This window comes from Gymnoscopelus microlampas, assembly GCF_963454915.1.
Source record: "Gymnoscopelus microlampas genome assembly, chromosome: 2".
In the NCBI taxonomy this organism is placed as follows: Eukaryota; Metazoa; Chordata; class Actinopteri; order Myctophiformes; family Myctophidae; genus Gymnoscopelus; species Gymnoscopelus microlampas.
Genome location: NC_139939.1, coordinates 18,507,914 through 18,535,365, shown reverse-complemented (window position 1 = coordinate 18,535,365; position 27,452 = coordinate 18,507,914). Strand labels below are relative to the sequence as shown.

The 27,452-nt window shown below is 39.9% G+C and overlaps 1 protein-coding gene across 2 annotated transcripts; it reads left to right on the top strand.

Moving 5' to 3' along the window:
- Positions 1 to 72: 72 nt before the first annotated feature.
- On the top strand, positions 73 to 23,808 carry cusr (Copper-only SOD repeat protein). Of its 2 annotated transcripts, none has more exons than XM_084076580.1 (11): positions 73 to 166; positions 2,963 to 3,345; positions 5,320 to 7,402; positions 9,058 to 9,157; positions 11,561 to 11,641; positions 12,879 to 12,983; positions 13,422 to 13,554; positions 14,107 to 14,227; positions 14,560 to 14,684; positions 21,407 to 21,487; positions 22,519 to 23,808. In XM_084076580.1, exons 2-11 carry the CDS (start codon positions 3,306 to 3,308, stop codon positions 22,608 to 22,610), a joined length of 2,961 nt encoding a protein of 986 aa, XP_083932706.1. In that variant the 5' UTR covers positions 73 to 166; positions 2,963 to 3,305; the 3' UTR covers positions 22,611 to 23,808. The 2 variants fall into 2 exon arrangements, with proteins under 2 accessions (XP_083932706.1, XP_083932705.1); XM_084076579.1 differs by having other exon boundaries at positions 14,107 to 14,230.
- The last annotated feature ends 3,644 nt before the right edge of the window (positions 23,809 to 27,452 follow it).

Sequence of the window (27,452 nt, the reverse complement as noted above, 5' to 3'; positions counted from 1 at the left end):
CAAGACAGGTTGCACTTCCCTGTTTTACTTGGCTATTGTTAAATGTGACGTCTTTATAGCATAATCACCACACATGTCGGGAACCCTTGTCCCGCATGGTGCCCTGAGGCACAGTTTCAAGATAACTTCCTCATGTTTAGAAGTCTTTTCAAGCTCCTCTGATCAGGTAAGAATTTAAAGCTTAACATTTTCCAATGTGAGATCAAAAGCCAAGAGATGCAGTTGTAATCTCTCAAGGTATGTACACGTGATGTACAAACAGAAAAACACGATAGGTTTGGACAAACAAGTATGGATGACCCTGTAGGCTATCTAACAGCTTATAGCTTTCTTTGAATACTGTCCTACATAACCTGTCCCTTGAGCGATGGATGTAAGGCAAGCCATTGACCACTGTCTATTAGGGAACAGTGACTTGCAACAACTGTTCTTCTTTTTTTGCATATTTCATTTGTCTGAAATGATAATTCACAAATTCTACATTACTTTGTTTGGCAGTTGTTGTGACTAATGACTAACTTACTGCTTGACCTCTTGTACCTTTGTTAGTTGCCTCTTGTTGCTTTGAAAACTCACATAAACGCTGCAATTGTCACACGTATGTGCTGTCACACGTAAGGTTGAGATTGAGAAATATTGCTGATTTACACAATATGAGTAGCTGCCTTTTTAATTTTGATGTCATGTACTTGTCCTTGTTAGTTTGGCAAACACTGCCCAAGTAAATATATTGACATGGGAAATGAGACTTGGTAAGGGCTTTTATTTTGCTTTATTTCGTATTACGGTAAAGGTTAACAAGACTTCATCAACACTTCACAGTATCTGTATTAGAAAAACAAACAAACAAACAAACAAAAGTATTCCATATTTATTTATGAGTGAACCAATACAAATAAACATTTCGTTTTTAGAGAAAGTACGTCTGTGGCGCTTATCATTCTATTCAACCCAGCAACCTTGTTATTCCCTCCCTGTTGATTTAACATTCACCAAAAATAGCAGATATACACGTTTTGTAGATTGGCTATTTTTGGCAAAGAGATTTGGTGTAGAGGGATAAAATAGAGTGCAGCAACAGTTGAAGTTTACTAAGTATAGAGGGTTTAAGTGGTTAACAACAAAGAGAACTAAATGGACAAATGGTCTCGTAAGGTCCATTTGGTTCAGTTTTTACACTCTTCAGAGTTAGATTAACACTGAGGATTTTACAGTGTATGTCCCTCTCAGAATGTATATACTGTACGTCAGAGTATAAATACATGCCTATGTGCTGGAAGGCCTCAAATTGTGATTCTTGCTTCCAGTGCAATCAGTGGTCTGAATGAGCCAAGTGGAGGACACCCACTACTCCACCTGCCCTCCAAAGTGTGTACATATTGTCATATTATCATTATATAATCTTCCAATATCTGCAAGGTTGAGAAAATCACTGACCTACCCGAAGTTGGAGGGCTATTTTTAGAGCACAAGGGCAGTTGATGCACCATGACGTAACATGATAGAAGGAAGAGGGAAGGAGTCAATATACAGTATAAAGCAGTGGTTTTCAAACTTCTTATTTTCAAGGACCCCCAAGTTACTATTTATCAGGCCACAGACCCCCATCGGAAAATCGTTTAAGTATGGAAAGATGACCATGGAAAAGATAAGAGCAGAGGAGGTGTTCTTTCCGATGACTAGCAAGGACGGGTTTGTGTCATTGTCTAATTATTCAAGATAAAATAAACAATACACGGAACAAGTGTTGAAAGCCGAAGACTCTCAGACCCCCACCTTTTGTGTAAAATCCACTTTTTGGACAGAAAATAAAAAGTTCCACCGGACGGAGACATCTTTTTGTTACTCCAGCACACACATATACAAAAGATGATCAAATTTAGCTATGACTGCTGCAAGACAAATAAGAATTAACTTCTTCTTTCTTGATGAGTTGTAAGAGGTTTTATTTGTCACTTGCTCAAGTTCTGTGCGGTCAAATGTCGGTCACATGCTCTGCAGCATCTAACAATGTATAATATTAAACAAACAAGCTAAAATAACAGGATAGTTAAAGTATAAACGGGCAAAGAAAATCATTTGCAGCATATATAGAGAATGTACAGAACTTGGTGGGAGAATGATTTATCATCTGTCCAGGATAGAGTATACAGCTGTGTGTGATCTGAGTAAAGTTATTTACAGGTTGAAAATAATGCTGCAAGCACAACCAGGATATATGATATGTAGTATCTACATAGTGCAAGGTACAATGCTGTATGTGAAAAGTACAGTATGTGCAGGTTTTATCCAGAAAAGGCCTATGTTTGATCCAGAAAAGAAAATTAAAAAACAGGATTAATTAACCTTTATTATTCCTGTGAGGTACATTCAGTTGTCATAGCAATTCAATATGAAAAAAAAAGAATAATGAGTGTGCACTATTGTGAGCAAATATTGAATTACAGGTTGAAGGCATTTGGCCTGGAAGTTACAGTTCCTTGTTCATGACTCTGATAGCCTGAGGGTGGGGACCTTGTGACATATATGTGATATATTCTATTTGAATGGCCACAGTGACGAATGAGTTCCAAATTCAGCAAAGGAGTGAAAGCAATTTTAGGAATAAGCTACCATAAAAATACATTGTGGCTAAAGGAGCAACCTTAGTGACAGACGTTAGTTTCGAGTTCTGCTAACATATGAGGTATTTGAAGAACATCAACATTAGTTTTCACATTGTTCACTGCACAAAAGGTTACCTGTCTTCTGCTATTGATGCATGGAGTGGGTACACAGTCATTTATCCATTTGTAAATCTGAGAGTGTATAACTGTAAACAAATGGGCCCTTATTTACTTAATCTGACACTCTCAGATTAAAATGAACATTTCCTTTATATTGTATGAGCACAAAGTTGAGGGACATGCTACCTGGAACCAAGCACCATGTTGATTGCCTCCCTCCCCTTCTTATTTTCTAGGAAGTCAACAATAAGGGGACACTGTTGTTCTTGCCTCCACCAATCACAGCCTAAGGTGGTCAGTGAGGGCTGTCTGTGGCTGAGAAATAGAGAAGCTCAAAGGCACATAAGGCAGCTGCACACCTCACTGATGAATACACTCTCACAAACCGGCACGCACTCTTGGAGAGCACACACCTCTTGTGCATTTTTTGCACTGAATATTCTGTCACACCTCTGTTTGTTGTTTTTGTATTTCCCTCCATCTGCTGTGGTGATTTAGAAGACTCGAAAGAATGAACAAATCGACATAGGCCTAAACAATATTTTTTCCTCTTGTTCTGGTCTCTACACTTCTGCCAGTATGTGCCTTTCAGCATTAACCCTGTTGTCTGCTTTACTTGGTAAGTATTTTTCAAAACCTGTACAATGTTTACACTACAGCACTAGCAGAGGAACTTTTTAAAAGTATGATTTATGCCATATATGTCAAGCTTATTTAACTTGCTTTGAAAGAAGCTTGGCAAACATGTCATATGACGTGTATCTCCCACTAAGATGTATAATAGTTTTTTGTGTTTGTGTGTTCTGCTTTGTCTTTGCTTCAGCCCATTTACTGTTTTTTTCTTCTTTTTTCTACCACTTAGTTCTTTCTTCTTTTTGTTTCCTATTGTTTTTAACCAAATGGGTTCACAAACTGGATTAGGGTTTACTTATTTACATTGCCTATTTTCATTTTAATATAAGTAACCGACCATTTATCTGTTGTTATACAGTATACAGTATACAGTGTGTGTAACGGATTGTTGTTGGCTGCTTATAAATGTTTTTTTTTTATGTTAAGAGAAAAGGGATTATGCTAGAGCCTTCCAGACCAATGCAAGTTCCATCATGATGATCTTCATATGAGCCAACATTCTGCTTTGTTAAGTGCATTATGTTTTCACAAAGAACCAGTAGCCTTCTGTGTGAAATGTGAACATTTAAATATGTTGGTTTTATTTGATGTGCTTTTGTCGGGGACACAATGTTAGCTGGCCTTTCAGGTTAATCCTCCTGCTGCAGTAAGTAATCATTAGTGGTGTTGTTTTGCATGCCTTCGTTGGCACAATTAAGGTAGTGTCACTGTCACATAAGGTGAAAAATCACAATGGCATCTACAAACAGTAGCAACAGTAACAATACCAAATAGAGGTTACAGGTAGGATATAACACATGTTAAAAAGCATTCACAAAAGCTGTGTGATTTAGATCTAAATTGTAGATGTGTTGACAGTTAAAGGTAGGGCAAGTGATATTTTTTGGTTAAAACAAAGTTTTTTGTTAAAAGGTTAAACCACTATATTCTGATAGTACTCGTTGCAATATAGAGTGTTTTTACTTACTTTTGAAAAATGTTGGAATATTTTTTTAGTTTTTTTTAAGATATATATTTTTGGGGCTTTTCATACCTTTATTTAGAGAGGGATAGGTAAAGTAGGCTGACAGGAAATGGGGAGAGAGATGGGGGGGTGACACGCAGCATAGGTCGTCGGGAACAGGAGTCAAGCCGCGACACACTGCCAGGCTGGCATTGCAGCCTAGGGTGCCTGGACCGTCACGCCACGACCCAGGCCTGGAATTGTTTTTAATTCATGAAGAGTTGCGATTTTTTTGTTTAGACTTTTATTTATTTTTTTAAATATATATTTATTTATTCTTACCCAGGCACGCCGATTTATGTGCGCGGCCATGGGGGCTCAACTGAAACCGCAATAGCCCCGCCCCCTCAGCCGCGACCGAAAAAAGTACGTTTCTCTGTCTGGGCTATTATTGTAGGTGTCAACGGCAAGTTAACACCTATCTGCGCCCGCTATAGTAATGGTAATGGTAATGGCACTGTAAGTTTGAGCCTGACAAACCAGACAAACCAATTGAGCGTGGGGGCGCTGGCCCCGAAGCCCCCCCCTCCTATCAGCGTCCCTGTTCTTACCCATAAAAATTGGTTCGCGACCCAAAGACGGGTCCCGAGTCCGACCCACTGTTTGGAAAACAGTGCTCTACAGCAATCAGCATATGAGCTATTGAACACTTATTTTAACGAAAAATATCACTTACCTTACTTACTTAATAATAAAGACATTCAGAATAATGATTATTCAAATAGTTAGTTGGAATAGCAGGCTAAGATAGAGAATGTACGGATAGAGCGTTATTTTCAGGGAAATACATTAGTATTTATGTCAATAGCCACAGCAAAACACTTGATATTATCATTCCTGTGTGCGGCCGTGCGTGCGTGCGTGTGTGGATGTTGGTATGTCTGCAATGTTATAAACATCTGAACCAATCAATAGCAGTAACAAGCAAGTAACACAAATAATCTCTTGTTTTTTCAGGTTCTGTCTCCTGCACCCTGTTTGAGGCTGATCTGAACATGGGCGGAGTCACAGGGCAGGTGATGTTGGACTCCACCTCCAAGATGGTCACTGTGAATGTGTCTGGTGCCGGAACCTGTGCGTCTCTCAATTTGTCCCTTAGTGAATTTCCAGTCATGTATGGCCATTTTGCTGAGCCTTGTTCCAAAGCTAATATTGGATCTAGTATCTTCACCTTCACCACTGATTCCGCCTCAGGTTCAACAGTCAATGTGTCCAGCCTGTTTGAGCAGAGGTCAAACTTGGATGACCTCTCACTGACCTTGGAAACCTGCAATGGCACTAAAGTCTGCACAGTTGTAGGTAGCGGTCGCACATTCATGACGTTTCAGGCCAGATTCTTCAGCTCCATTGCTGGTAATGTTTACATCAGGCTAAACACAGGAGCGACCCATGTCAGGGTCCTGGCAGATCTAGCTACGATTGGTCAAGTCAATGCCTCACAGACTAACATAACTCTCCTTGGATCAGTGAGCTCTGCTGCTAATTGCGACGTGATCCTTGGAAGCCTTAACCCCTCAGCGTTGACCCATTTGGGTGTCCTGGAAGTTGGAGCCCCTCTACAACATGTGAAGTCCCGTTTAGACCTGACTACTTTCAGTACCAACACTGTCTTCCTTCTCTTGCAAGCGGGGTCAAGTTACATGTGTGCTCAGATCTATGAAGTACAGAAAAAGGAGGTGAGGGCAGTGTTTGATATGAGAGGGATCAAAGGTTATTTCAACTTCCAACAGGCTTCACCATTCGATGTGACAGAGCTGAGTGTCAACTTGACTAACTTACAGGGCATGTCAAAATACCATGTCCACTTGTTCCCCATGCCTTCAATGAGGGCCCCACCTGTAAGCCTATGTAATAACGACAGCGTAGGCGATCATTTAAATCCATTTGGATTAATCAGGACCCGTCCGACATACCCCAAGGTGCCTGGGTCGACGCATGATAAATATGAAAGTGGCGACCTCAGCGCTAAACACATGTTACTGGACGGCAAAAATGAGACGGATATGGTCTTTAGAGACTTCAACCTCCCACTTTTTGGGCAGAACAGCATTGTGGGCCGATCAGTTGTGATCCACAAGCCAGACGGTTCCAGGTTTGTGTGCACCAACATTGGTTACCCAGGGGAAATGATGGTAGCAAGGGCCAGGTTTCAGAACCCGGTGGTCGGTGAGGTCCAGTTCGCCCAGCTGAAGAACAACCCATTGTCTGATGTGTCAATCTTCATGGAAGCGTATTATGGGAGACCAGATACAAGTCCCACCAACAACCACAAATGGCATATTCACAGATTTCCAATCGGCTCAAAGAGGGACGATGATGACGGACACTGTGGTACCACACAGGCGCACTGGAACCCCTTTAATATTAGCATAAGCGACAGCAGCTACGCTCTCCACTGTGGTCCCTCCAACCCACTGAGCTGTGAGGTGGGGGACCTTGCCAGAAAACACGGCACCATCAACCTGGGCACCAAAATTGGCGGGGTGGAGGGAAAATACTTCATGACCGATACCACTTCCTGGTTGCCTGGATCGGACTCTATGATTGGTCGGTCGGTGGTCATTCATGGACCAGAAAGTATCAGCCACAGGATAGCTTGTGCCAATCTCACTCTGGTCCGTCTCCCCATAGCAAGCACCGGCAAATGGTTTGGTCATGGGGCCTGCAGGGGACAGCTGCAGTTCTCCAAGCATTTCGCTCTGGGCCCTACGGTCATAAACATGTCCATGACACACCTAGATTCCACGGTAGGGGCCTACTCTATTCACATGCTGCCAATCAAGAATGGCACTGCACAGCCCTGCTCCGATGTGGACGTCATGGCTCTCTTCAACCCATTTCACATCAACGCGTCTGACTCTCCTGCCCCTGGGACTGGTACTGTAGATGAGTATAAGACGGGAGACCTCGCTGGGAAGTTTGGGTGGATGACGGGTCTTGATGAAATGCATCGTCTGGAGGTGGACAGCAACCTGCCGCTAACTGGCCCTAACAGCATTGTCGGGAGATCGCTGGTGATTCAACATATCAATCAAAGCAGGTTAGATGACACAGTATGTGTGAATATGTGTGTGTGCTATTTACACAATTGCACGCAAATAGCAGGAGTGTAATAGGAAAAACTGGAAGTGATGGGGGCAGCACATGACCACTTAAACCCTATATATACTTCTCTTCCCTGTGTCCCCCAGGGGTCTACTAGGCCCCCTCATTTTTTCCCTCCACACCAAATGTCTTCTGCAAAAGTAGCAGATCTACAAGCTCACAATGTCATAGTCTGAGTTCACACCACAACTATAACCAAGACAATGGTGAGCAATATATTTATAGTTATCGTTATACTGTAGTTATAGTGCTTGGTGTGAACGGCCCTTTGGGAACATACCGTACATGAGTTCAACCACATGTAAGTAACTGTTTGTGAGTCTGGTTCTCATGGTTTTTGATAGTCCAGAGTAATTTCCCAGAGAGAAGAGCGGTAATCGTCAAAAGATAAAATAGTCTTAGTCTCTAGTTTTTAATAGTAATAAAAATTGAACATAACTACTAGTTATGGTGAAGGCTGTGGTTTGTGGCTGGCATGCAATTCAAATGTTAGTTCCTTGTCTTTACTGAAAGTGCGAAACGATGAGGTAGTATTGTGTTGTTCTAAAAGTAAAAACATGTTTTTTTTTTCATTTCCTGAAAAGTTAATATTTTGGTCATAAGTAGTTTCTGCCCGACAGCAGAGATATGTTTTATTAATAATAAAGAAGTCAAAGTCCACACCAATGATTACGTCAAAGTCAAAGTCCACACCAATGATTAGCAACGCAACTCATTACAAATTGCAACCACTTGCAAGCTGTGCTGACCTGCAACGGGTCTTCTGTTGGGATTCTGTTGCAAGTGGTTGCAAGTGGTTGTAGTTGCAACTTGTTGCAAGTGATTGTAGTTGCAACTTGTTGCATTGCAAATCGTTGGTGTGGACTAACGGATCTGTGGATCTGTGTCAGTCATTTGTCTGGGTCACATGACTGCGTGCAAAGAGAAGCTGCACTATAACTACGCACTTTCACTAAAGACAAGGAACTAACATTGAATTGAATGCCAAGAAGACATTCATGTTCCAGGAAGCTCGAAGAATAATGCACACCAGCCGCATTATTATTAAATTGGGCTACTTCTTACTTCCTTCAACTTCTTACTTCCTCTTTTTTAAGTTGCTTGATTCAATATTTAAATATTTATAGATGTATATTGATGTTGTGCGTCATTCAAATACAATAGTGATATAATTAAATAAGTATTACAAAATTGCATGGCTGGCCATGATTTTAAAATGAGTCTAACATGAGTTTGAAGTTGAGTGGGCTTAAATGGGATGGGCAGGGTTCTTTATTAAATGGATATACATCTCTAAATATCAAAATATTGAATCAAGCAACTTAGAAACAGCCTGGGGTGCACACAAAAGCCTGAGTATATGTGAAAATGTGAAGCCGATCTACAAGTCGATCTACAAGCTCAGTTTGAAACGTTTTGGAATGTTTTGCCTGCCCAAATTAGGGAACCCAGGTTGAAAGTGGTTAATGAGAATAATTATTGGAGAAGGATCATGTCTTAAGTCAAATTAATACTAATCAGTTGTTTTCAGCAAGTGGCAATCCATTCTTACAATCTCAGAGTTAAATTAACAGTGAGAATTATTTTCAGTATGCAGTGTTCGAACATCGTGGATTCCAATGCAGCCGATGGATATTGGGTGTTTGCCAAGGCTGAGTTCAACAGTGCAGTGTCTGGGACAGTGAAACTGGTAAGAACCATGTCAAGTCATATCATATATGTCACTGGATGATAATCCCTTATTGATGGACAGTAACAAAGTGCATTTATTGAGTACAGTGCTTAATATGTTGTTTTGAGTATCTGTACTTTACTTGAGTATTTGTATTTTTGTATATTCATGACCTTGACTACAAGACAATTATTGTACTTTTGAGTCCACTGCATTTTGAGAAAGGAAAAAAGTACATTATGAATTAAGGCCTATTTCAAATATAGTGACTAGAAAAAGGTGTGTGTGTGTGTGTGTGTGTGTGTGTGTGTGTGTGTGTGTGTGTGTGTGTGTGTGTGTGTGTGTGTGTGTGTGTGTGTGTGTGTGTGTGTGTGTGTGTGTGTGTGTGTGTGTGTGTGTGTGTGTGTGTGTGTGTGTGTGTGTGTGTGTGTGTGTGTGTGTGTGTGTGTCAATGTGAGTGTGAGTGTGAGCGTGTGCGTGTGTGTGTGTGTGTGTGTGTGTGTGTGTGTGTGTGTGTGTGTGTGTGTGTGTGTGTGTGTGTGTGTGTGTGTGTGTGTGTGTGTGTGTGTGTGTGTGTGTAAGGGAGGGAGAGGCAGAGAGTGATAGGGAGAGAAGGAGAGATAATCCGGCCAATGCTGGATATCGAAACCTGAACACGCTGCAACAACCTCTGCAATGCCGGGCTAGAGCGGGCTAGATCTTTCTTTATTTCTTTCTTGGCTTTAAGGATTGCCATGGACAAGGGAAATGGTAGAAATGGTATCGATTTTGCCACACGTCTCAACCTTTCCAGCTAATTGCACCTGGCTCATGTCAATAATCTTCTCACTAAGCTCTGTTTTTATTTCACAAGCTGAAGTTGCCAAACCAGGTTATGACACTGATTCACTTAACCAATGTGGTTGTTTTCTGTTGACAAAAAGAAATAACCCACATGGCGACTGGTATGTGTCTCTGTATTTATATTCTTATTTCAAGAGACAAAAATATGTCCAATGAAAATGCATACCATAATACCCTAACTCTAATAAAGATATAAAAGGAACAAATCATTGGCAAGAGTCTGAGTGCATATAATGATTTACCTGGCACATAAAGTTATGGTTATTAGGCATTTCTCATGGTAGCCTTTTGGAACCTGAGCTGCCACAAAAACATGGCAACGCAATTCTGCTGTGCTGGACAGACAGTGAATTCATTAGGGCTCAGGAGGGTAGTGATAGAGAGCAACGGGATGCAGTGCATCATCATTAGCTTAGCATCAGTCCACTTGCTGCTGGAGTCCAGTGGTCTCCCAAACTAGGCAACTGCTCAGCGGAACAGCTGTGTGTGTCAGCCCCCCTACAGAAGCCCCACACTGAGCTCCGACAGTAGAGCGCTACTATTATTACTATATTTCAGTGGTTTCCAAATGATGTGCTGAGGCACAGGGGTGTGCCTGTGTGTGCTATGAGTACAGGTGTGCCTTGGGATGTCATGACAACCACACATTATTATTACAATATACAGTGTATACAACTAGACAAAAGGTTATGAATTACTTTTTTTGGGGCGGTGTAGCCGCCCCCTATAAGTGAGTTTTGGACACCGACCAAAACATTTGTGTACCCCCTAACCCTTCCATTATTAATGCAAATCGATACTTTTTTCATATCAGCCAATCACATTACAGCTAGTGTCATCACCACTAACTGTAATGTGATTGGCTGACTTTGCAAATTCAGGACTGTGATTGGCTAGCGAAACACATGACACATGTGCAGCCCTATGAATAGCAGTATGGACTTTAAAAAAAGTCACTTATCCTTTTTTTTTAAAGTGAGTCATGTTGTGATGACCACACACCGCCCACTTCACACTGGGTGTGATTTTTCAAATATATCAGTTCTTTGCGCACACTCATTTCCCAATACAGAGGGGAATTCTATGCCCTAAAAATATATTTTTAAATACTTTCAACTTGGCATCCCTAACTGACACTGAGGGAGCCAACCCAAGCCACAGCTAGGAAGGGAAAGAGCACACTACGGTGTGACAGCGGAGCCAACAACACTGCAGAGCTCTGGACCCAGGGATGGTGGATCTGGATAGGAGGCAGTGGAGGGCAGTAGTAGTCCAGGAGTCCCAAGTTGTCAGCTAGTCCACACTCTCTCATGGAATTGCATCGCATGGATATCAATATCTTAGGCATAAGAAGATCAGGTGTATGGATATCAGGCAGAACAAATATCTAAGGTAGAAGATGATCCAATTCATGGATATGTGTAACAACTAACAACCAGATTCCCCACTGATCTTTATTGAACATAGTCTTGAACGTAGTCTTGAGTTCAGGAAGTTCGCACCGACTTTGCTATAACGTCAGTTCAATGCTGTTCTATTTGTCATTCTCATACTGTGTACTTTGATTGTTGATTGCAGTCTCAGCTGACCTTTCCTGATGGGAGCAGCAGTGATGTCCAACTGGAAGTAGACCTTCGATCATCAGCAGAGATCAAAGCTGTAAGCACAGATACACAGCTACATGCTACAGTGCAAAGACTGATAGACATAGTGACACATACGTAGATGCAGATACCATACTGTAACATACTGTACATACTGCAAAGATGCACGAATGTAGATACACTCACACAAACACACTCACACTACACCAAACAAAACTCGCCACATGCTGTCCTGTAAAGGACAATGATTTTGTCAATTGAACACTCCCAACATCAACCCATATTTATCAGCACATATATAGATGCACTTGCAACATCAGCTTGCATCTATAATCATGCTAGCACATCATGACTGTTTGGAAAATAATTTTAAACCCATAATATCAATATAATAATAATAATAACATAATTTATATTCATACTGAAAAATAAACAACCATACATTGATATTTATTTCTATACTTATTGTATGTCATAGCTTGACTCATGTTTCACACTTTTCACAAGACCATGAACAACACTAATAGCCTGACCGATAAATGTCATCTCTACGCATGTATCATATTAAAAATAACAAAGCACTCAAAGCGTGCAAATTACTCACATTGTTTGTCATGCACAGCACTACAAAGTAGTATAACTTTTATATTACAAAGTCTGTATAACAGATTTTCCTCAGTCCTATACTAATGATATGCATTCAACTTAATTAGGGCCAATCAGCTAAGCAGCTCTAGTGCTCTGATTGGCTTATGGCAACATCGTCATAGATACGTCATAGACATGCCCAAATATGGCAGAGATATGCGTTCCACAGGGTGCACCTTCCTAGTTTATTTTTCTGCTACCCAAAATTACATGACTCAGCTTCAAATGCACTGTGATTTGCCTCGCACCGCCGGCAGTGATTTCATTAGTCATTTTTGTACTGTATCAACAATGCTGGTTTTCAAAGAATGAAGTACTACTACATTGATGCAGTGGTGTGGATGACGTTTGTGCCATTAGTGTTGGGAGGTGGCGAATCATGGTTGATGCAAACATGACTCAGCTTCACATGCACGGTGATTGGTGAATTGCATTGCACAGAGGCAGACAGACAGATTCTGTGCATTTATAGATAGTAGATAGCTGATACACACACACACACACACACACACACACACACACGCACACGCACACGCACTGCATGCACACTGCACGCACGCACACAGACATGCACAGTACCTAAGAATATGCTCCAAAGTAAAACTCATCCATAGGCCTATCTTAACTCTGTTTGACGGTATCAGATCACCTCTGTTTCCTGGACCATCATGGAGAAACGCGTCAGCAACAGCCGGTGCGACTCACACACCGGAGGAGGAACCTATAATCCTTTCAATATGATGTCTGTGGTAAGGTCATCTTTCCATTTTACATAATGTTTTTCCTCTGAATGAACCAGTTCTAATACCTCTACCTGATAGAAAGCAGATCATTTTGTCCAAACTAATTTTGTCAAATTTCCAGTTTGACAGACTTGTTTCATGCATTCTTCAATTCTGGCCTCTGTTCCTGCGAAAAACAAATATCTACGTATACTTTGTTATAGACCTTGCACTTCTACACCACAACATCTGTTGCATTTGTTGTTCGGGTGATGTGACTTTCCTGAAAGTTGAATACATTATATCATGTTGCTGTTTACTCAGTTGGAAGTCATTTCAATGATTTTCATAATGAACATAAGTCTCTACAGAGAACCGTCTACACTTTGTACTCTATAGTACCTAGACTATCGTCACAGAGAGAGGGAAGTGAAATTCAGTTGTCCGTTCTATTCTCCTCCTTAGAGCTCCAGGTGTTCACGGGACACCCCCATGGCATGCATGGTGGGGGACATAACCAACAGACAGGGCCATGTCAGCCTGACAGAGAGACAACTGTACACTGACGTGAACATCCTGCTGACTTGCGACTTCACAGGTACAAACGCTATTTACAGTCCTGGCATGGAGGACTAATGCCCAATTTAAGCTCTGTGTTACAGACCGAATATATCCGATCTATAAGCTAATAGACAAAGTACAAATTGCTCTTAAGGGTCAACATTTAAACTGATTATTTGAAATTTAACTAGTAAACAAAAAATGTCTTGTGGTTTTCTCAACACAAAACAACTTGTTTAATGCTATTACATTTAATCTAAACACATGGATTGATTTCCATACAGTCTTTAGAGAGGCATTGTTTTAGTGAAGTTTCAGGCTCTTGGACTCCACTGAGTACAGTGTTTATACAGATAAAGATCAATGCTTAAAAGCATACCTGCCTCTGTATAAATTAACAAGTAACAATTTATGGATGGGAAGATGGAGTATCAATCACACAAATGAAACTCATCTAAACGCTGAGCATCAGTCTCCTGGTGCGTAATCCATTTATAGCATTTATAGCACATGCCCCCCCCCCCCCCATGTCACATCTGCGGTACCACAAGGAAGGGTTTGTTGTGATTTAATAGGGATTTGTTTTTAGTTATGCACAGGGCCATGGTTCTGAAAAGTGGAGCCGATATCTTGGCGTGTGCTGATATCATGCCAGAATCCCCTTCTGCAACACAGATCTTCCCTAGGATGGTTCATGGTACATCCTTCAGCAGGTTAGTACTTTGTATAGCAATGAAATGTAGTGAATTATGCAAGTTCTATTGACACAATCCATGATCCCTCTGCATCTGACAGGTCAGGTGACAGGTCAGAGAGCTAATTATAAATCTTAATAATAGATCAGTAGCCTACATAAAAATCTACATCAGAATGCAAGCACAACTCAGTTACAAGTTATAGTCTGCTAAAAGGTCCCTGAAGGACACCGTGAGTGCTGGCATTCTTCAGTTTTCAAAATAGAATTTTAAAATAAAAGGATTGACTGTCTTAGTTTAAACTCAGTGATTGCGAAGGTCCCAAGGTTATTGGTTTCCTTTTCCAGATTTGACTTCCGGTCGAGGGTTGCTGATGTCCTTGGGATGCACATATCAAGAGTCACCATCACACCTGAGTCCCCTCTTCCTGCATCCGGTGGCATTTGCCAGCAAGTGAACTATTTCATATCAGGTAGGGCTGACTGCTGTTTCACATACACAACAGCACACATTTTACAAAATGTATGTCCTTTTCAATTAAATCCAGGGCTGGATTAAGACTCAAGGAGGCCCCTGGGTCAATTAAAGGGCCCCCCGACCCATGCTACCCAGAACAGGCAGTGCTCGAGTTGTAAGGCATGTGTGTGTCAAGATAGCACCAGCATTTACAGTCTACAACCTACAGTATTTACATCATATATATTTGCATGTCAAAAATCTAAATCTTAAAAATCTTTTAGTCAGACGGCCATATTATAGCATGGGCCTTGTACTATAGGTTGAGGTGTTCCCATATTTGAGCATTTACCTATATACATTTTAATAAAATGTCAAAGTGCTCTCCAAGGGCCCCTGGTAGTCGGGCAGAGGCAGAGGTCCTAACCGTAAAAATTTGGCTTCAAGCCTAATTGATACAGTGTGAGCCAAGCTTTGGCTTCTGGCTCCAATAGTATCTAAAACAGAGGTATGTGCCATGATCCATGAGCCATGCTTGGCTGTAATAATTTAGGCTTAATATTTTATACCATATAACTGACATGGCTTAGAATATGATTAACTAGACACACGAATGTGTTTGAAATTCAATAGCACATAGTATTACTTAGAGAGAATCATAAAAGTAAAAAGTATGTTCTATTTAATTGGCATTTAACCACTTAAAACCAATATACTTCGTTGAGCAGGGTCCGTACTGTTCCGTACTGTTCCCTCTACACCAAATCACTCTGCCGAAAATAGACGATCTACAAGCTCACAATACGTCACATTATCTAATCTCATAGAGCCTGCATTGGATTCATACGGAGACCCTGAAGGGACATTAGAAGGTAGATTATTTTAGGGGTAGGTTTATTTTAAAAAGCCGTTGGTTTATATTTGTGGGTTGGAAAATTACATATTACGTGTTTTCAGGGTGCAGTTGAAAGTTCTGTTTTTTATGTGGGTGAAAAAAAAAATAAGTGTGCAGATTTTTTGTCATGTTGATTTTTATTTGTATTAAGTTTATCTCGTTCTCTATATCATGAGTTAGGAACTTGTTCCCACGCGTTTGTAACTCGTGGGAACGAGATTTTTTACAATAATGCTTTCTTTTATCTCGTTCCCACGAGTTCCCAACCCACGAGTTCCTAACCCGTGTGAACGAGATAAACTTAAGCAGTGGTGGACAGTAACGGAGTAAATGTACTTGAGTACTGTACTTGAGTACAGATTCTGAGGATCTGTACTTTATTTGAGTATTAGATTTGTGTGATACTTGTTACTTTTTCTTGAGTACATTTCTAAGACAAAAATGTAGCTTTTACACAAGTACATTTCTAGGAAGGCTGTAAAGTACTTTTAAGCCCACTCCACAGCCACACCAATGATTCGCCTTGCAACTCCTTGCAACATGCAACTACTTGCAACCATTACCCCCAATGGCAGTTGCAAGGAGTTGCATTGGTGCGGTTGACCTTAAAACGGTTTTGTTGCAAGGACTTGCGACTTCTTCCCTAAAATGCAATTGGCCTAACTTCTGCTCTCACACTGGCCGTGTTTCTGGCTTCCCCCTCCGCTCGCCTCTTTGTTACATCTTGTAAGGGTGTATAGGAGTAAAAGCATTTATTTCTGGTTCCTCAGTCATTTCTATGTTTTTATGGCGTTTGCAGGCTTTGTATAATGTGTTGGTTCTACAAGCAAGCACATCAGTGCATGCAGTGCAGGTGGTTTCAGAGAGTTACAATACTTCTCTGAAACAAGAGTTACAAGGTCCTATACATTCATTGTGAAAACATTACAGCAATTCATTGATATAAAAATTAAGAAATGTACTTCTACTTTTACTTTTACTTGTACTTGAAATATTTTTCAAAGCATGTACTTTTGAATACTTAGGTATATTTAAAAGCAATTACTTTTCTACTTTTACTTGAGTAACATTTGGACTGAGCTACTTTTACTTGTAGTGCAGTAAATTTGACCAGGAGTGTCTGTACTCTTACTCAAGTACTGGGGTCGAGTACTTCGTCCACCTCTGAACTTAAGAAAAAGAAAACTCAACCTACTAATGTCCATTCAGTAGGTTTATGCCACACTGGGCAGGCATATTCCAGTGTAGATGGAAATAACCAGTATACTGAAAGCCAACGATAGCACGTGGCATAAAAAGGGGGGAACATTCGTTCCTCTTAATCTGGACACAATCACCAGGAACCAGGTGAACTGTGTGAATTTTTACCAGGAAATTATACAAATAGCATGTTGATATATTAGTAATGTGTGTGTCAGCAAAGCATCACACCCCTATGACTATTATTATGTATGCAGAAATTTGGTTAGCTTACCAGTTTGATCTTATTCTTTTGCAATGGTGCGGAAAGAAATTCAGACCCATGACTATAAACACGGGCATCCAGCACTCTTATTAAGGGCTTAAGCTAAGGAGAGAGTTGACTCACCTCATCTGTGCAACATAAAAGCAAAGCAGGTTCCTTAGTAGTGTTTCGACAAAAAACACAGCCAGCACAAGCTCAAGCATTCATAATGTGAGAGCCAAGCCATGGCTCATGACTCGTGGCTCATGGCTCATAGCTCCAATAGTATCTATATATATAATATAATATAATAAAAGGGACAAGGACTGACAGATACAGATATCTGCATATTATATGGGCATAAAAGGAACACAGACAAATCTCCAAATATGTGCATAAATAAAACATTGCATAACTGGGTGGGGCATGCATTTCTAATTTGCATCGTTCCCGAGTAGGGTCTAGTAAAATCACAGTTAATCTAACTCCGAAGGGTCCATTTGGTTCCATTTGTACAGATTTAAATTAACACTAAGGACCCTATCTTCCACCCAGTGGCAGACAGTGTAAAGGGGCAGCTCAATTATCATTGCTATTTCGGCCATGTTATTATAATCCATTATATGGCGAGTGTGCTTTGCTATAAGCCAATTTGCTAGCCTACCACAAAAAAAACTGTTGTTTTTGTGCTCAAACGGCAGATAAACTATTTTGTGTGTGTGTACAGTCTGTCTGTGCGTCCCGGTCTGTCTGTGTGGCTTAACTGATTAACTGAGTGATATGACACAAACACGACGCAAAGCGTCCCCGTACAAAGAACCTGTTCAGCCCTTGTTTGGTTCTTTAGAGGTCCTGGTTCCTCAGCTTAGTTTAGGCACCTCTAATGGTTCTACTGTATATTAGCACCATTTGACAATGGTGCTATATACAGTAGGTTCCCCTATGAATATGACCCAAAGAACCCCCCTTTTAGTGGTATTTGGTGCCATTTTTAGTGACATACTGTAACATTACATCAGTGTTCATTGTTCCTACATCAGAGTTTTCAGTTAATTTAAATTAATCACACCAGGTAGGGGATGTCTGGTGGTGCAGCCATGTAGGATCTGAGTTTGAATCTGATGTCTCAAATGTCTGCCCTTGGTTTCCTGTCTCTCTACGCTATCTAAACTCCTCTCCACAGCGTACAGTACTACAGTAGTACAGTGAAAAGTGAAAAAGAAAGACCATAACAACATAATGTATGTCCAAGATATTCTAATATCAGTCAAAAATGAAGAGCAAAGACTTCAACAGCAGACCCTTTGTCCAAATACAATGGCTTTGGACACAGCAATTATGTTTTTGTGTGTGAGATCAATTGAAGCCATGGGAGCATCTGTAAGTCTATACGCCTGAGCTATATAAGTCAACCTCAAGGTGTTGTTTCCATTTTCTATGGAGCCTTCTGTTCACCCTGCCCTTCCAAAAGAGGCTTGGATCTGTCCGGACAATGGACAATTGAAAAGCTTCCCAGGAAAAAGAAAAAGATTGTTGGGAAGCCTGATGCTAGTGTGTGTGTGTGTGTGTGTGTGTGTGTGTGTGTGTGTGTGTGTGTGTGTGTGTGTGTGTGTGTGTGTGTGTGTGTGTGTGTGTGTGTGTGTGTGTGTGTGTGTGTGTGTGTGTGTGTGTGTGTGTGTGTGTGTGTGTGTGTGTGTGTGTGTGTGTGTGTCATTTTCATGGTTCACACAAAATTGTACACAATAGCTCTTCATCCCCTGTAAGGGTCTCGTGTAAAATGAAGTGTTTCATTATAAAAATGATGACGTCTGTTGACACATAAGAAACGTGTGAATTTGAGAAAAGACTACCGGTATCTTTTTTTTACCTCCAAAAAGAGGGTTATATCAATTTACGCCACAGGCTTTGTTATAATGTCTGCCACCATTTGTTCTGTTGGGAAATATCATACTCTCACCTTACATCTAGCTGTTCTTGTTTCTGATTATATTTATAATAATAATTAATAATTAATAATTCAAAGAACTTCTAAGGATACTAACTGATGCAGTGGTGGTTTAAGATGGTAGAAGGGCCTTTATGTGTATGTCCTTGTTGATATGTTTTTGTTTTGTGTTAAATTGACATGTTCGCACCTCTGTCTGGTTGCAGGGTTCTTTTACAATGCTGTTGCACCTCGTAATAATAATAATAATAATAATAGCTTGAATTTATATAGCGCCTTTCATGAACCCAAGGACGCTTTACATCAAAAACAATGAACAACCAACAAACAAAAACACAACCAAACAAAACAACAAACAACTATTTGCCATAAGCCTGAGAGAATACAGTAGGTGTCTTTTCAAGGCAGCCTTAAAAGAGTGCAGTGTTGGGACATGGTGAATCTATTGGGAGAGAGTTCCACAGGGTAGGGGCTGCCACACTGAAGGCTCTGTCACGCAAGGTTTTCTTGCTTGTTTGAGGGATAGAGAGGAGGTCCAAGTCTGTGGACCGCAGGTTCCGTGACAGAGTACGTTCATGGAGGAGTCCTGAGAAGTAAACCTTTGGTTGTGCGTACTAATGACCGTCAATACCTAATAGTGTGGTTACGGCTAATGCCATACACTCTGTGTATGTGAATAATGGTGCAGTAGGTTGCTTTTTGGATTTCCACAAAATCAAAGGGCTACTTTAGACTTTAGACACAATAGCCTGTTGTGTTATTGTGTCTACTGCGCCTACTGCGTGTCGTTACATCAGCTGCCCAATCTGCATCACTGTATGCCTGTAGTCCCAGCTCCTCACTGTTGCATTTCCTGTAATACAGCTCTGTGTCAATTGCATCTTAAGAGGTCTTTGCACATGTTTTACAGTGACCCATTGTTCTTGGACAGATAAATTTAACTACCTATCAACCTCTCTGTACCTTTTGGCATAATTTCTTTCCCGTCAGTAAAAGGTGTTCCCTACGTTTACAATCTTGCATTTCATCTCAACATCTCAAATATCCTTTTCACATAACTGTTGTGACTCTTAACCCGGCTGTCCTCCTGATCATAATCAATATCATTAAATGTAATTTAACACTTGCGTGACTAACCGGTAGGTAGGGTAAGTGATATTTTTTTGTTACAATAAGTGTTAAATAGTTCTATATTCTGATTGATTGCTATAGTGTTTTTGTTCAGTAACATGAGTCTCCCTGTCTTTCCAGCTCTTTAGAAAACAGAAAATGCATTTTCAGGTCCGTATACCAATTTTATCCAATCGGGAGAGAGAACTCGCACAGGATAAAGGATAAACAAGTGAAATTGGAAGTGATGACACAAAGAAATACAATAGCAGACAAAATTGAAACTTTAAAAATGTATCAAATTGAAAATTGATAAATGGGTACTCTCTCCTCCTCCTCTCTTCTGTTTATTAAAGAGATGGAGAGATGGGGAGACTGTTACTGAACAAACACTCCATAGCAATGATTACAATGAGAATATAGTGCTTTAAAACATTTTAACAAAAAAGTTTCTTCTTTGACTTGGCCTTGGAAAACTTTATATTTAGTCTACTGGGTTCAAACCTAGTTTGTTAGTTTGCAATTTTACAAACTCTGGAAACTGCAGATTTCAATGTGATCTGCAGCCTCTCTCATACTGTGATTGAAAAGACAGAAGATTGACTTATTCCAGCTATACATCGCACGCACGCACGCACGCAAGCACACACACACACACACACACACACACACACACACACACACACACACACACACACACACACACACACGTAAGCAAATTGATGGTGCAACAACCAACATTTGCCACAATCACAAGGCAGTAAGAACAACACAATAAGGCAACAACTTGACATGAAACAATAATACAATAGAACCAGAACAGAATAGAAAAGGAATGGATGATACATGATACACAGCACTCATTGGGGTAGATTTCAGCCTTGATACTTTTGTGTCTTTGTTTCACAATGCTTTTGTGTTTTGACTACCTTTTGTCCATTGTTGATGGTTGAACTTTAAATGTAACTTCCACATCATTGTCAGACCACCTAATACATTTGATCTTCGCAAAAGGGGCTTTGTCAGCAAGACATTTGTCAACAATGGCAACAATGGCATGATTTGGAATCATGTCCACATCATATGAAAATAAAACTAAATATGGAACATTACTGAAGCTATTACATATGTTAGACATTTAGTTGTTTTTGATTGAACTGTGAATTTCAAGTCTTATGTTTCCTCAAAATGGATAGGTATTGTAGCTTTAGGAACTTATTTAAATATTGGACAAGATTTTGGTATAATCATTAGACATACTTGTTCATACTGTAAAATTGTAATTTACTAATCTGAAGTATAATTGTTTGGCTTTGTTTTTCATGTATTGTGTGTTTCCTATAGGGGATGTCAGCAAGGAAAAACTGGACTCAGTCAAAAACAGTGTGAAGATGGGTCTGTTCCAGGAACGTGAATTGTGCACAAGTAAGTACAGTATGCACTATTTTTTTGGTAACCGCATTGCCAAATATAAAAAGACATCCACATAGACAACATCTTTTAGACAAAGGTTGACATCTGCGCAAATTGTCGTTACTCTGCACTCATACCAAAAGCGACGCAACAAAGCGACCGACAGCCATTCATTTCCAGTGGCTATTGGATACAATGAGCATTCTTGGAGCGACGAGACACCTGGTTACAAGGTTCTCCACGACTCTCCACGAGATTTGAGAGAGCCCCGAGCAACGGCCAATCATGGCAGATGTTTATAATGTTTATTTTATTTATTCATACTGTAACCGCAACAGAACATAGATACATACAGTGCATGTATAATGAGTCCAAAAGCTCCCACATTTTGTTAACACATTGTTAAACTATAGCTGTTCATAGTACTACCATACTGCATGCTTAATGTGAACTGATAAGATAAGATAAGACCTATATTGATCCTGCCGGGGAAATTCAGGTGCCAAATAGAGTACAGCAGTTAAAAACAGATTACAGGGCAAGAAGAAAAGTACAGTAGACACAGCATGATGTTATCAGAAAGTATTTTTGGTTGTTCTAAATAAGATGAATATAGATCAATTACACGGCACTCCACTTCCTCAAAAAGAATGCAGATGCAAAGAAAGGAATCCACGCCCCAGTTGTCTCTTTTGCTGCAAGTACTGTTAGGCTTTGAAGACTGCGACTTGGCGTCACACAATGATCAAAATCGCTTTTTGTATGAGTGCCCGGATCAGCAACAGTTTCTGTTGTGTGTGATATCAGACCAGAGGGAGGCAGAGCATTTTTCACCTACGCAATGATCCGGGCAATGCTGGGTACTAGTGAACCTGCTGATTAATGCGTTGCAACTTTTCATAAACAGTTTACTGTACATTTAACTAGAGAGAAAGAGTGACACCATTGAGATGAGATGTGAAATTGATCTACAGATTACTGGGAAACATGAATTACATACAGTACTTGACTAACTTTAAATCTGTATGATTTGACGTCCCCAGGGGCTGCAGGTCTATTGCTCCAACCTGGAAGATATCTTATGGCTGTTGTGATAGCTGTGGCCTTGATTCTGCCATCTTGGACTCAGCTGTAGCGCACATGCAGATTCAACTATATCATGCACCACCATTGGGGATACTCAACATTCTATAAACTGTGAATGCATTAATGGAATTTGTGATGTGATGATAATTGTATATAGCGATACATTTCTGAGAGCAAATGATTTTCTGTTTGCGGTTGGATATTTGTTTTCATATTTGCACATTGTACATAGGCTACTGTATGACATTTTGGATGATATTTTTCTGTGTGACCTGATGTGATGAATGTAGGTGGAAAAGGGTTTATTTCCCCCAACACAATGTGTCTGAACTGTTGTGTTGTCTGAACAACGTGTTGCAATGCAATGCGTTGTAAGCTTGTAGATCTTCTATTTAGTCTATTTTTGAAAGAATTGTGGGTAAAATACAATACATTTAAAGCTCTTATGTATTTTTTCTTAATTAATACAATTTTATGTTCTCAAATCTGTATGGTTGAGTATGTTAATTAATATATGGTTGTATTTGGTCTCCCTGCTCTTCTATTGAGATATTTAAAGCACGTGTATAGGTTGGACACAACCTTTGACACATTCCTGTTTCTGTTTTGACACAATTTCTCTCCAGAGCAAGCAGGCAGGCTCTATTACTGTAGCTCAGTGGTAAAAATGTAAGCACAGTAGACTGGGTTTCAAATCTGTGCTAGAATAGGAAAGTTACAGAGTGTAGCTTTAACATTTTTGCCTATAAGGATATGCCCAAATTGTAAGAAGGGGATGCCAGATTGTAAGAAAAATATTTTTTTAAGGTTATAGAATTTGCCTCTGTGTTGGGAAATTAATGTACACAAAGGATTGCTAAGGTACATTGAAAGGTTTTGTATATTTGTACATTGCAATGTGTGGTTGTCTCAAAATCCCAAGGCACACCTGGACTTGTTTCAGGGCACACCAGTGTTCCTCCGCACACTGGTGTGTTTGTGTACCACTGGTGTAGATCAGTTGATTGCTCTAGGCATTTGCACACTCACTGCACCATCCATAAATTAATTTCTATTTTGTTTAAATCCACGGGAATGATGTGAATGAAATATTGTAGTGAATGTGTGGAGACTTTATTTATAATTCAAGATATTTGGTGGACATTGTCTGGGGGCTGTCTGGGAAGCTGGGGTGATGTCATATTGCTGTGCCTCTAGGCAGTCGTGGGGAAAATAATAAACGAGTTGCACGGTCTGTGTACTCAAAGAGAGAAGTTGTACTCATATTATTCCTGCAGTTCCTACATTGGTGACCTCAAAGTTTTGTTAGCTTAGCTGGACGTTTCAAGTGAAAGCGAATTGCAAACATGAAAACAAAGTCTTTTCACCTTAAACTGCCAGGCTTCATGGGAACCTTCTTCCGTGAGCTGTTTTGCCTGGCTTTTCAAAGGACAGTGTTACTTGAGCACAGAAGGAGATCAAGTTCTACCAGCTAAACCATTGGTTTTTGGTTTGACAAGGTATGGTAGCTAGTTGTGGATTCCATTAAGGTGATCAGGTATTCTCTGTTGATGAGAAAGTCCAAGGAATACAAATGTAACAACAGTGGTATCCGCCCTCTGTACTTTGACAGCAACCAGAGTAGAGATTTTGCTTATCAATTCTCCTCAGGGGAATAAACACCACATTGTCACCACTGGCTCTCCGGTCTATGTGTGGAATCTACGCCTCAATCCGGGCCAAGCTGAACATCGCCAAGGCAAAGTATATCTATATGGAGTCTATGTGGTGCACCTCAGCATCAATTGCCGCTCCAACAGCCTGTGGGCTTTACCTCTCCACCAGGCTGTTAATGCTCTATATTCTCTATAATCGTTTCGATATAGTGTTTGTTTACTAACAGTGGTATCCCCATCTCTTTATCATTAATGATGCACAGAAAATACATTTTCAGGTGGGTCGCCAATTTCATCCAATGAGGAGAGAGATACCATTTATCTGCTTAAATTCTAGAGTGTTCTGCTATTTTTTCTTTGTTTCATCACTTCCCAATTCACTTGTTTATCCTGTATCCTGTATGAATTCTCTTTGATTGGGTGAAATTGGTGTCCTGACCTGCAGGGCCCCTGCTGGGCCACGTAAATCCTCTGCCAACTACCCTGCATGAACCCATTTTTTCAAATATGTCTCTGTACCAATGACGATTGACCACTAAATGCTCTGTGCTCATCACCAGTGACCAAGCAAAGAGGAACCTTTTCGTGCTGTTTGCCTCAAGGACAATGCAGGAAGCACAGATGATTGTGTGTGCTGCTTATTTACACGAGCTCTGTGAGATTCATGTTGACACATTTCCTCAAATTGACATATTTCAACAGACCCTCTTTAGAAATCCAATCGGCTAAGCCAGGAACTGTGACACTTTCTTCACACACAAACACACACTTCCCATTCTCAGGATGATGAAAGTGTGTTGTTAATTTTAGTAAACTACAATTACTAAAATTTGATAAAAGATCAACTCAAAATGATATCAAAAACTGTTTTCTTAGGAATACCTTGAATAATACTGATAAAATCATTTTATTAGAAAGATATTAAGAAATGTAACCCACCTGGTCATTATGACTAGGCTACTTATGTATGGGATAAAAATGTCTCATGAAAAAGACAGCTTGGAGACAATGCTTAACCATTTATGTGGACATCAGACAACATATGAGAACAGTTGAAATTGTTTCTGTTTAAATGCATTGGATCATAAAATGCCTTGTATTATTGCCCTGTATATTATTATGATAAATGAACATATATTAGTGTGTTATTATGGATGGGTCTGTTTAGCTTGAGCCCCTGCACTCGCTCCAACCAGGGGTCATCACCATGGCAGCTTGTGATGGACATTTTCATTAATCATTTTTGCCACGGACATGCAAAATAATCATCTCACCAAAAACACAGTGGCCTAGCCACACCAATAATATTGGACTCTACTCTTGACACTAATGTGTCATAGGGTATATTCCAATGTGCTGCACATTTTAAAACAGTATGTCTGCATTAACTACTGAGCCACTTAGCCACCAAAAAAAAACATCCTAATTATTTTGGATAATAATGATTGAGGCTCATCAGTACAGACAGTGCTTCCATCGCAAAAGGGACACTTAGCTGCAAAGGTGCGTATTATACATCATATGCCTTATATAGAGATTGCTGGGATTGCTGGCTTTCAGGACAGTGTTACTTGAGGACAGAAGGAGATCAAGTTCTACCAGCTAAGTTGGTTTGGCAAGGTATGGTAGCTAGTTGTGGATTCCGTTAAGGTGATCAGGTATTCTCTGTTGATGAGAAAGTCCAAGGAATGCAAATGTACAAGCTACTTTTGATTTGATTTCTTAGACGTAGTAATTACATGTTAAATGCTTCTCACGGAAACGTCATGGATAAAATGCCAATGGAACACTGGAACAAGGAAACTTGAGAGACATGATGAGTGATTAATGAAGGGCATACCAGGATTTTAATTAAATGCAGTGTCACAATAGTTTAATGCAAAGGCACCTAACTTTGATCAGAGGTGTGCTAACTTTTAGGTTGGAGGACCACCAGGCTGTGGATGGAGGGTTTCCATGGATTATGATTGTGGAGTGTTATTATAGTTGTTGTCATTATTGGACACTTTGAAACACTTTCTCTCAACTAAAGACAACCAGCTTTACTTGTCTAGTTCTGCCCTCCGGCTCCTTTGCCTTGGTAGCAAATAGCTCCTTCTGAACAGATGTTTTTGATCTTTTCCTACAGTTTAATTGTCTGACCACACCACTGTATGAATCCATTGTCTTAAAAAATAAAAGGTTTCTCCAACAAAGGATTAAACACACATTTTGCTATTTTCAGGGAACTAAGGTAGCTATTATCAAACGATATCACAAATCTCCTGCAACATATTAAAGAGCATGTCATCCCGACACTTTATGAGTCACCAAAATTATTCAAACTAGGGATGCACCGATATGGAAATTCTTGGCCGATACCGATGTTTAAAATAACAATATAGCCAATAGATGAAACTGATATACCGATATTTGCTTATTTCGTTTTTGGTGTTATTATTTCCCCCTTTTGTGCCAGGGAAACACATAAATCTTCATTATAAGAAATAGCTGTTTAGAATCTACAGCTTGTTAGGTTGCAGATAACCAACACACCAACATAGCCAGCGCAAAATGGATGCTTATCAACAACAGATAAAGATCGGCTACTGCCTACTGCCATCGGTTAATGTCAGCTTTATTTGGCAATACCGATATTGACCGATAACGACAAATATCGGCCAATACCGATATGTGGCCGATACTGTATATCGGTGCATCCCTAATTCAAACCAATTTGAATTCAAAGATTAGATTGTGAATATTAGTATGTTTTTACATTATCATGAAAAACAGAATTTAGACTATATTTTTTTCAACATAAATAAAACAAAATAAAATGGCCCACAGACATAGACAGTATTAGACACGTTTGTCCATGTATGGACATGTTGATGACCCCTGGCACCAACATCTTCTGTGCAGTTTTTTAACACTTATTTTAACAAAGACATCACTTAAAACCCCCTTTACTGTGGTTAATAAATGTCTGCATCATGGACACACGACACGACACAATGGTGTAAAGTAACTAAGTACATGTACTCAAGTACTGTACTTAAGTACAGTTATATAGGTTATATAGGTATTTTTACTTTACTGGAGTATTTCCAATTTTCAGTACTTTTACTTCTACTCCACTGCAATTATTTAAAAACTTTAGTTACAAGTTACTTTTTAGATTTAGATTTGTATTACTAAACATAAATTAACCACATAAGCTCTATATATATCTTGGCTATTTGAAAGTAGCCGAT

Excerpts from the sequence above, each read along its gene's own strand:
- cusr (XM_084076579.1), top strand. The coding sequence starts at position 3,306 with ATGTGCCTTTCAGCATTAACCCTGTTGTCTGCTTTACTTG. Across the intron at positions 12,984-13,421 it reads CTTTCAATATGATGTCTGTG|AGCTCCAGGTGTTCACGGGA; the intron begins GTAAGGTCATCT and ends TCTCCTCCTTAG. Across the intron at positions 21,488-22,518 it reads GGAACGTGAATTGTGCACAA|GGGCTGCAGGTCTATTGCTC; the intron begins GTAAGTACAGTA and ends TGACGTCCCCAG.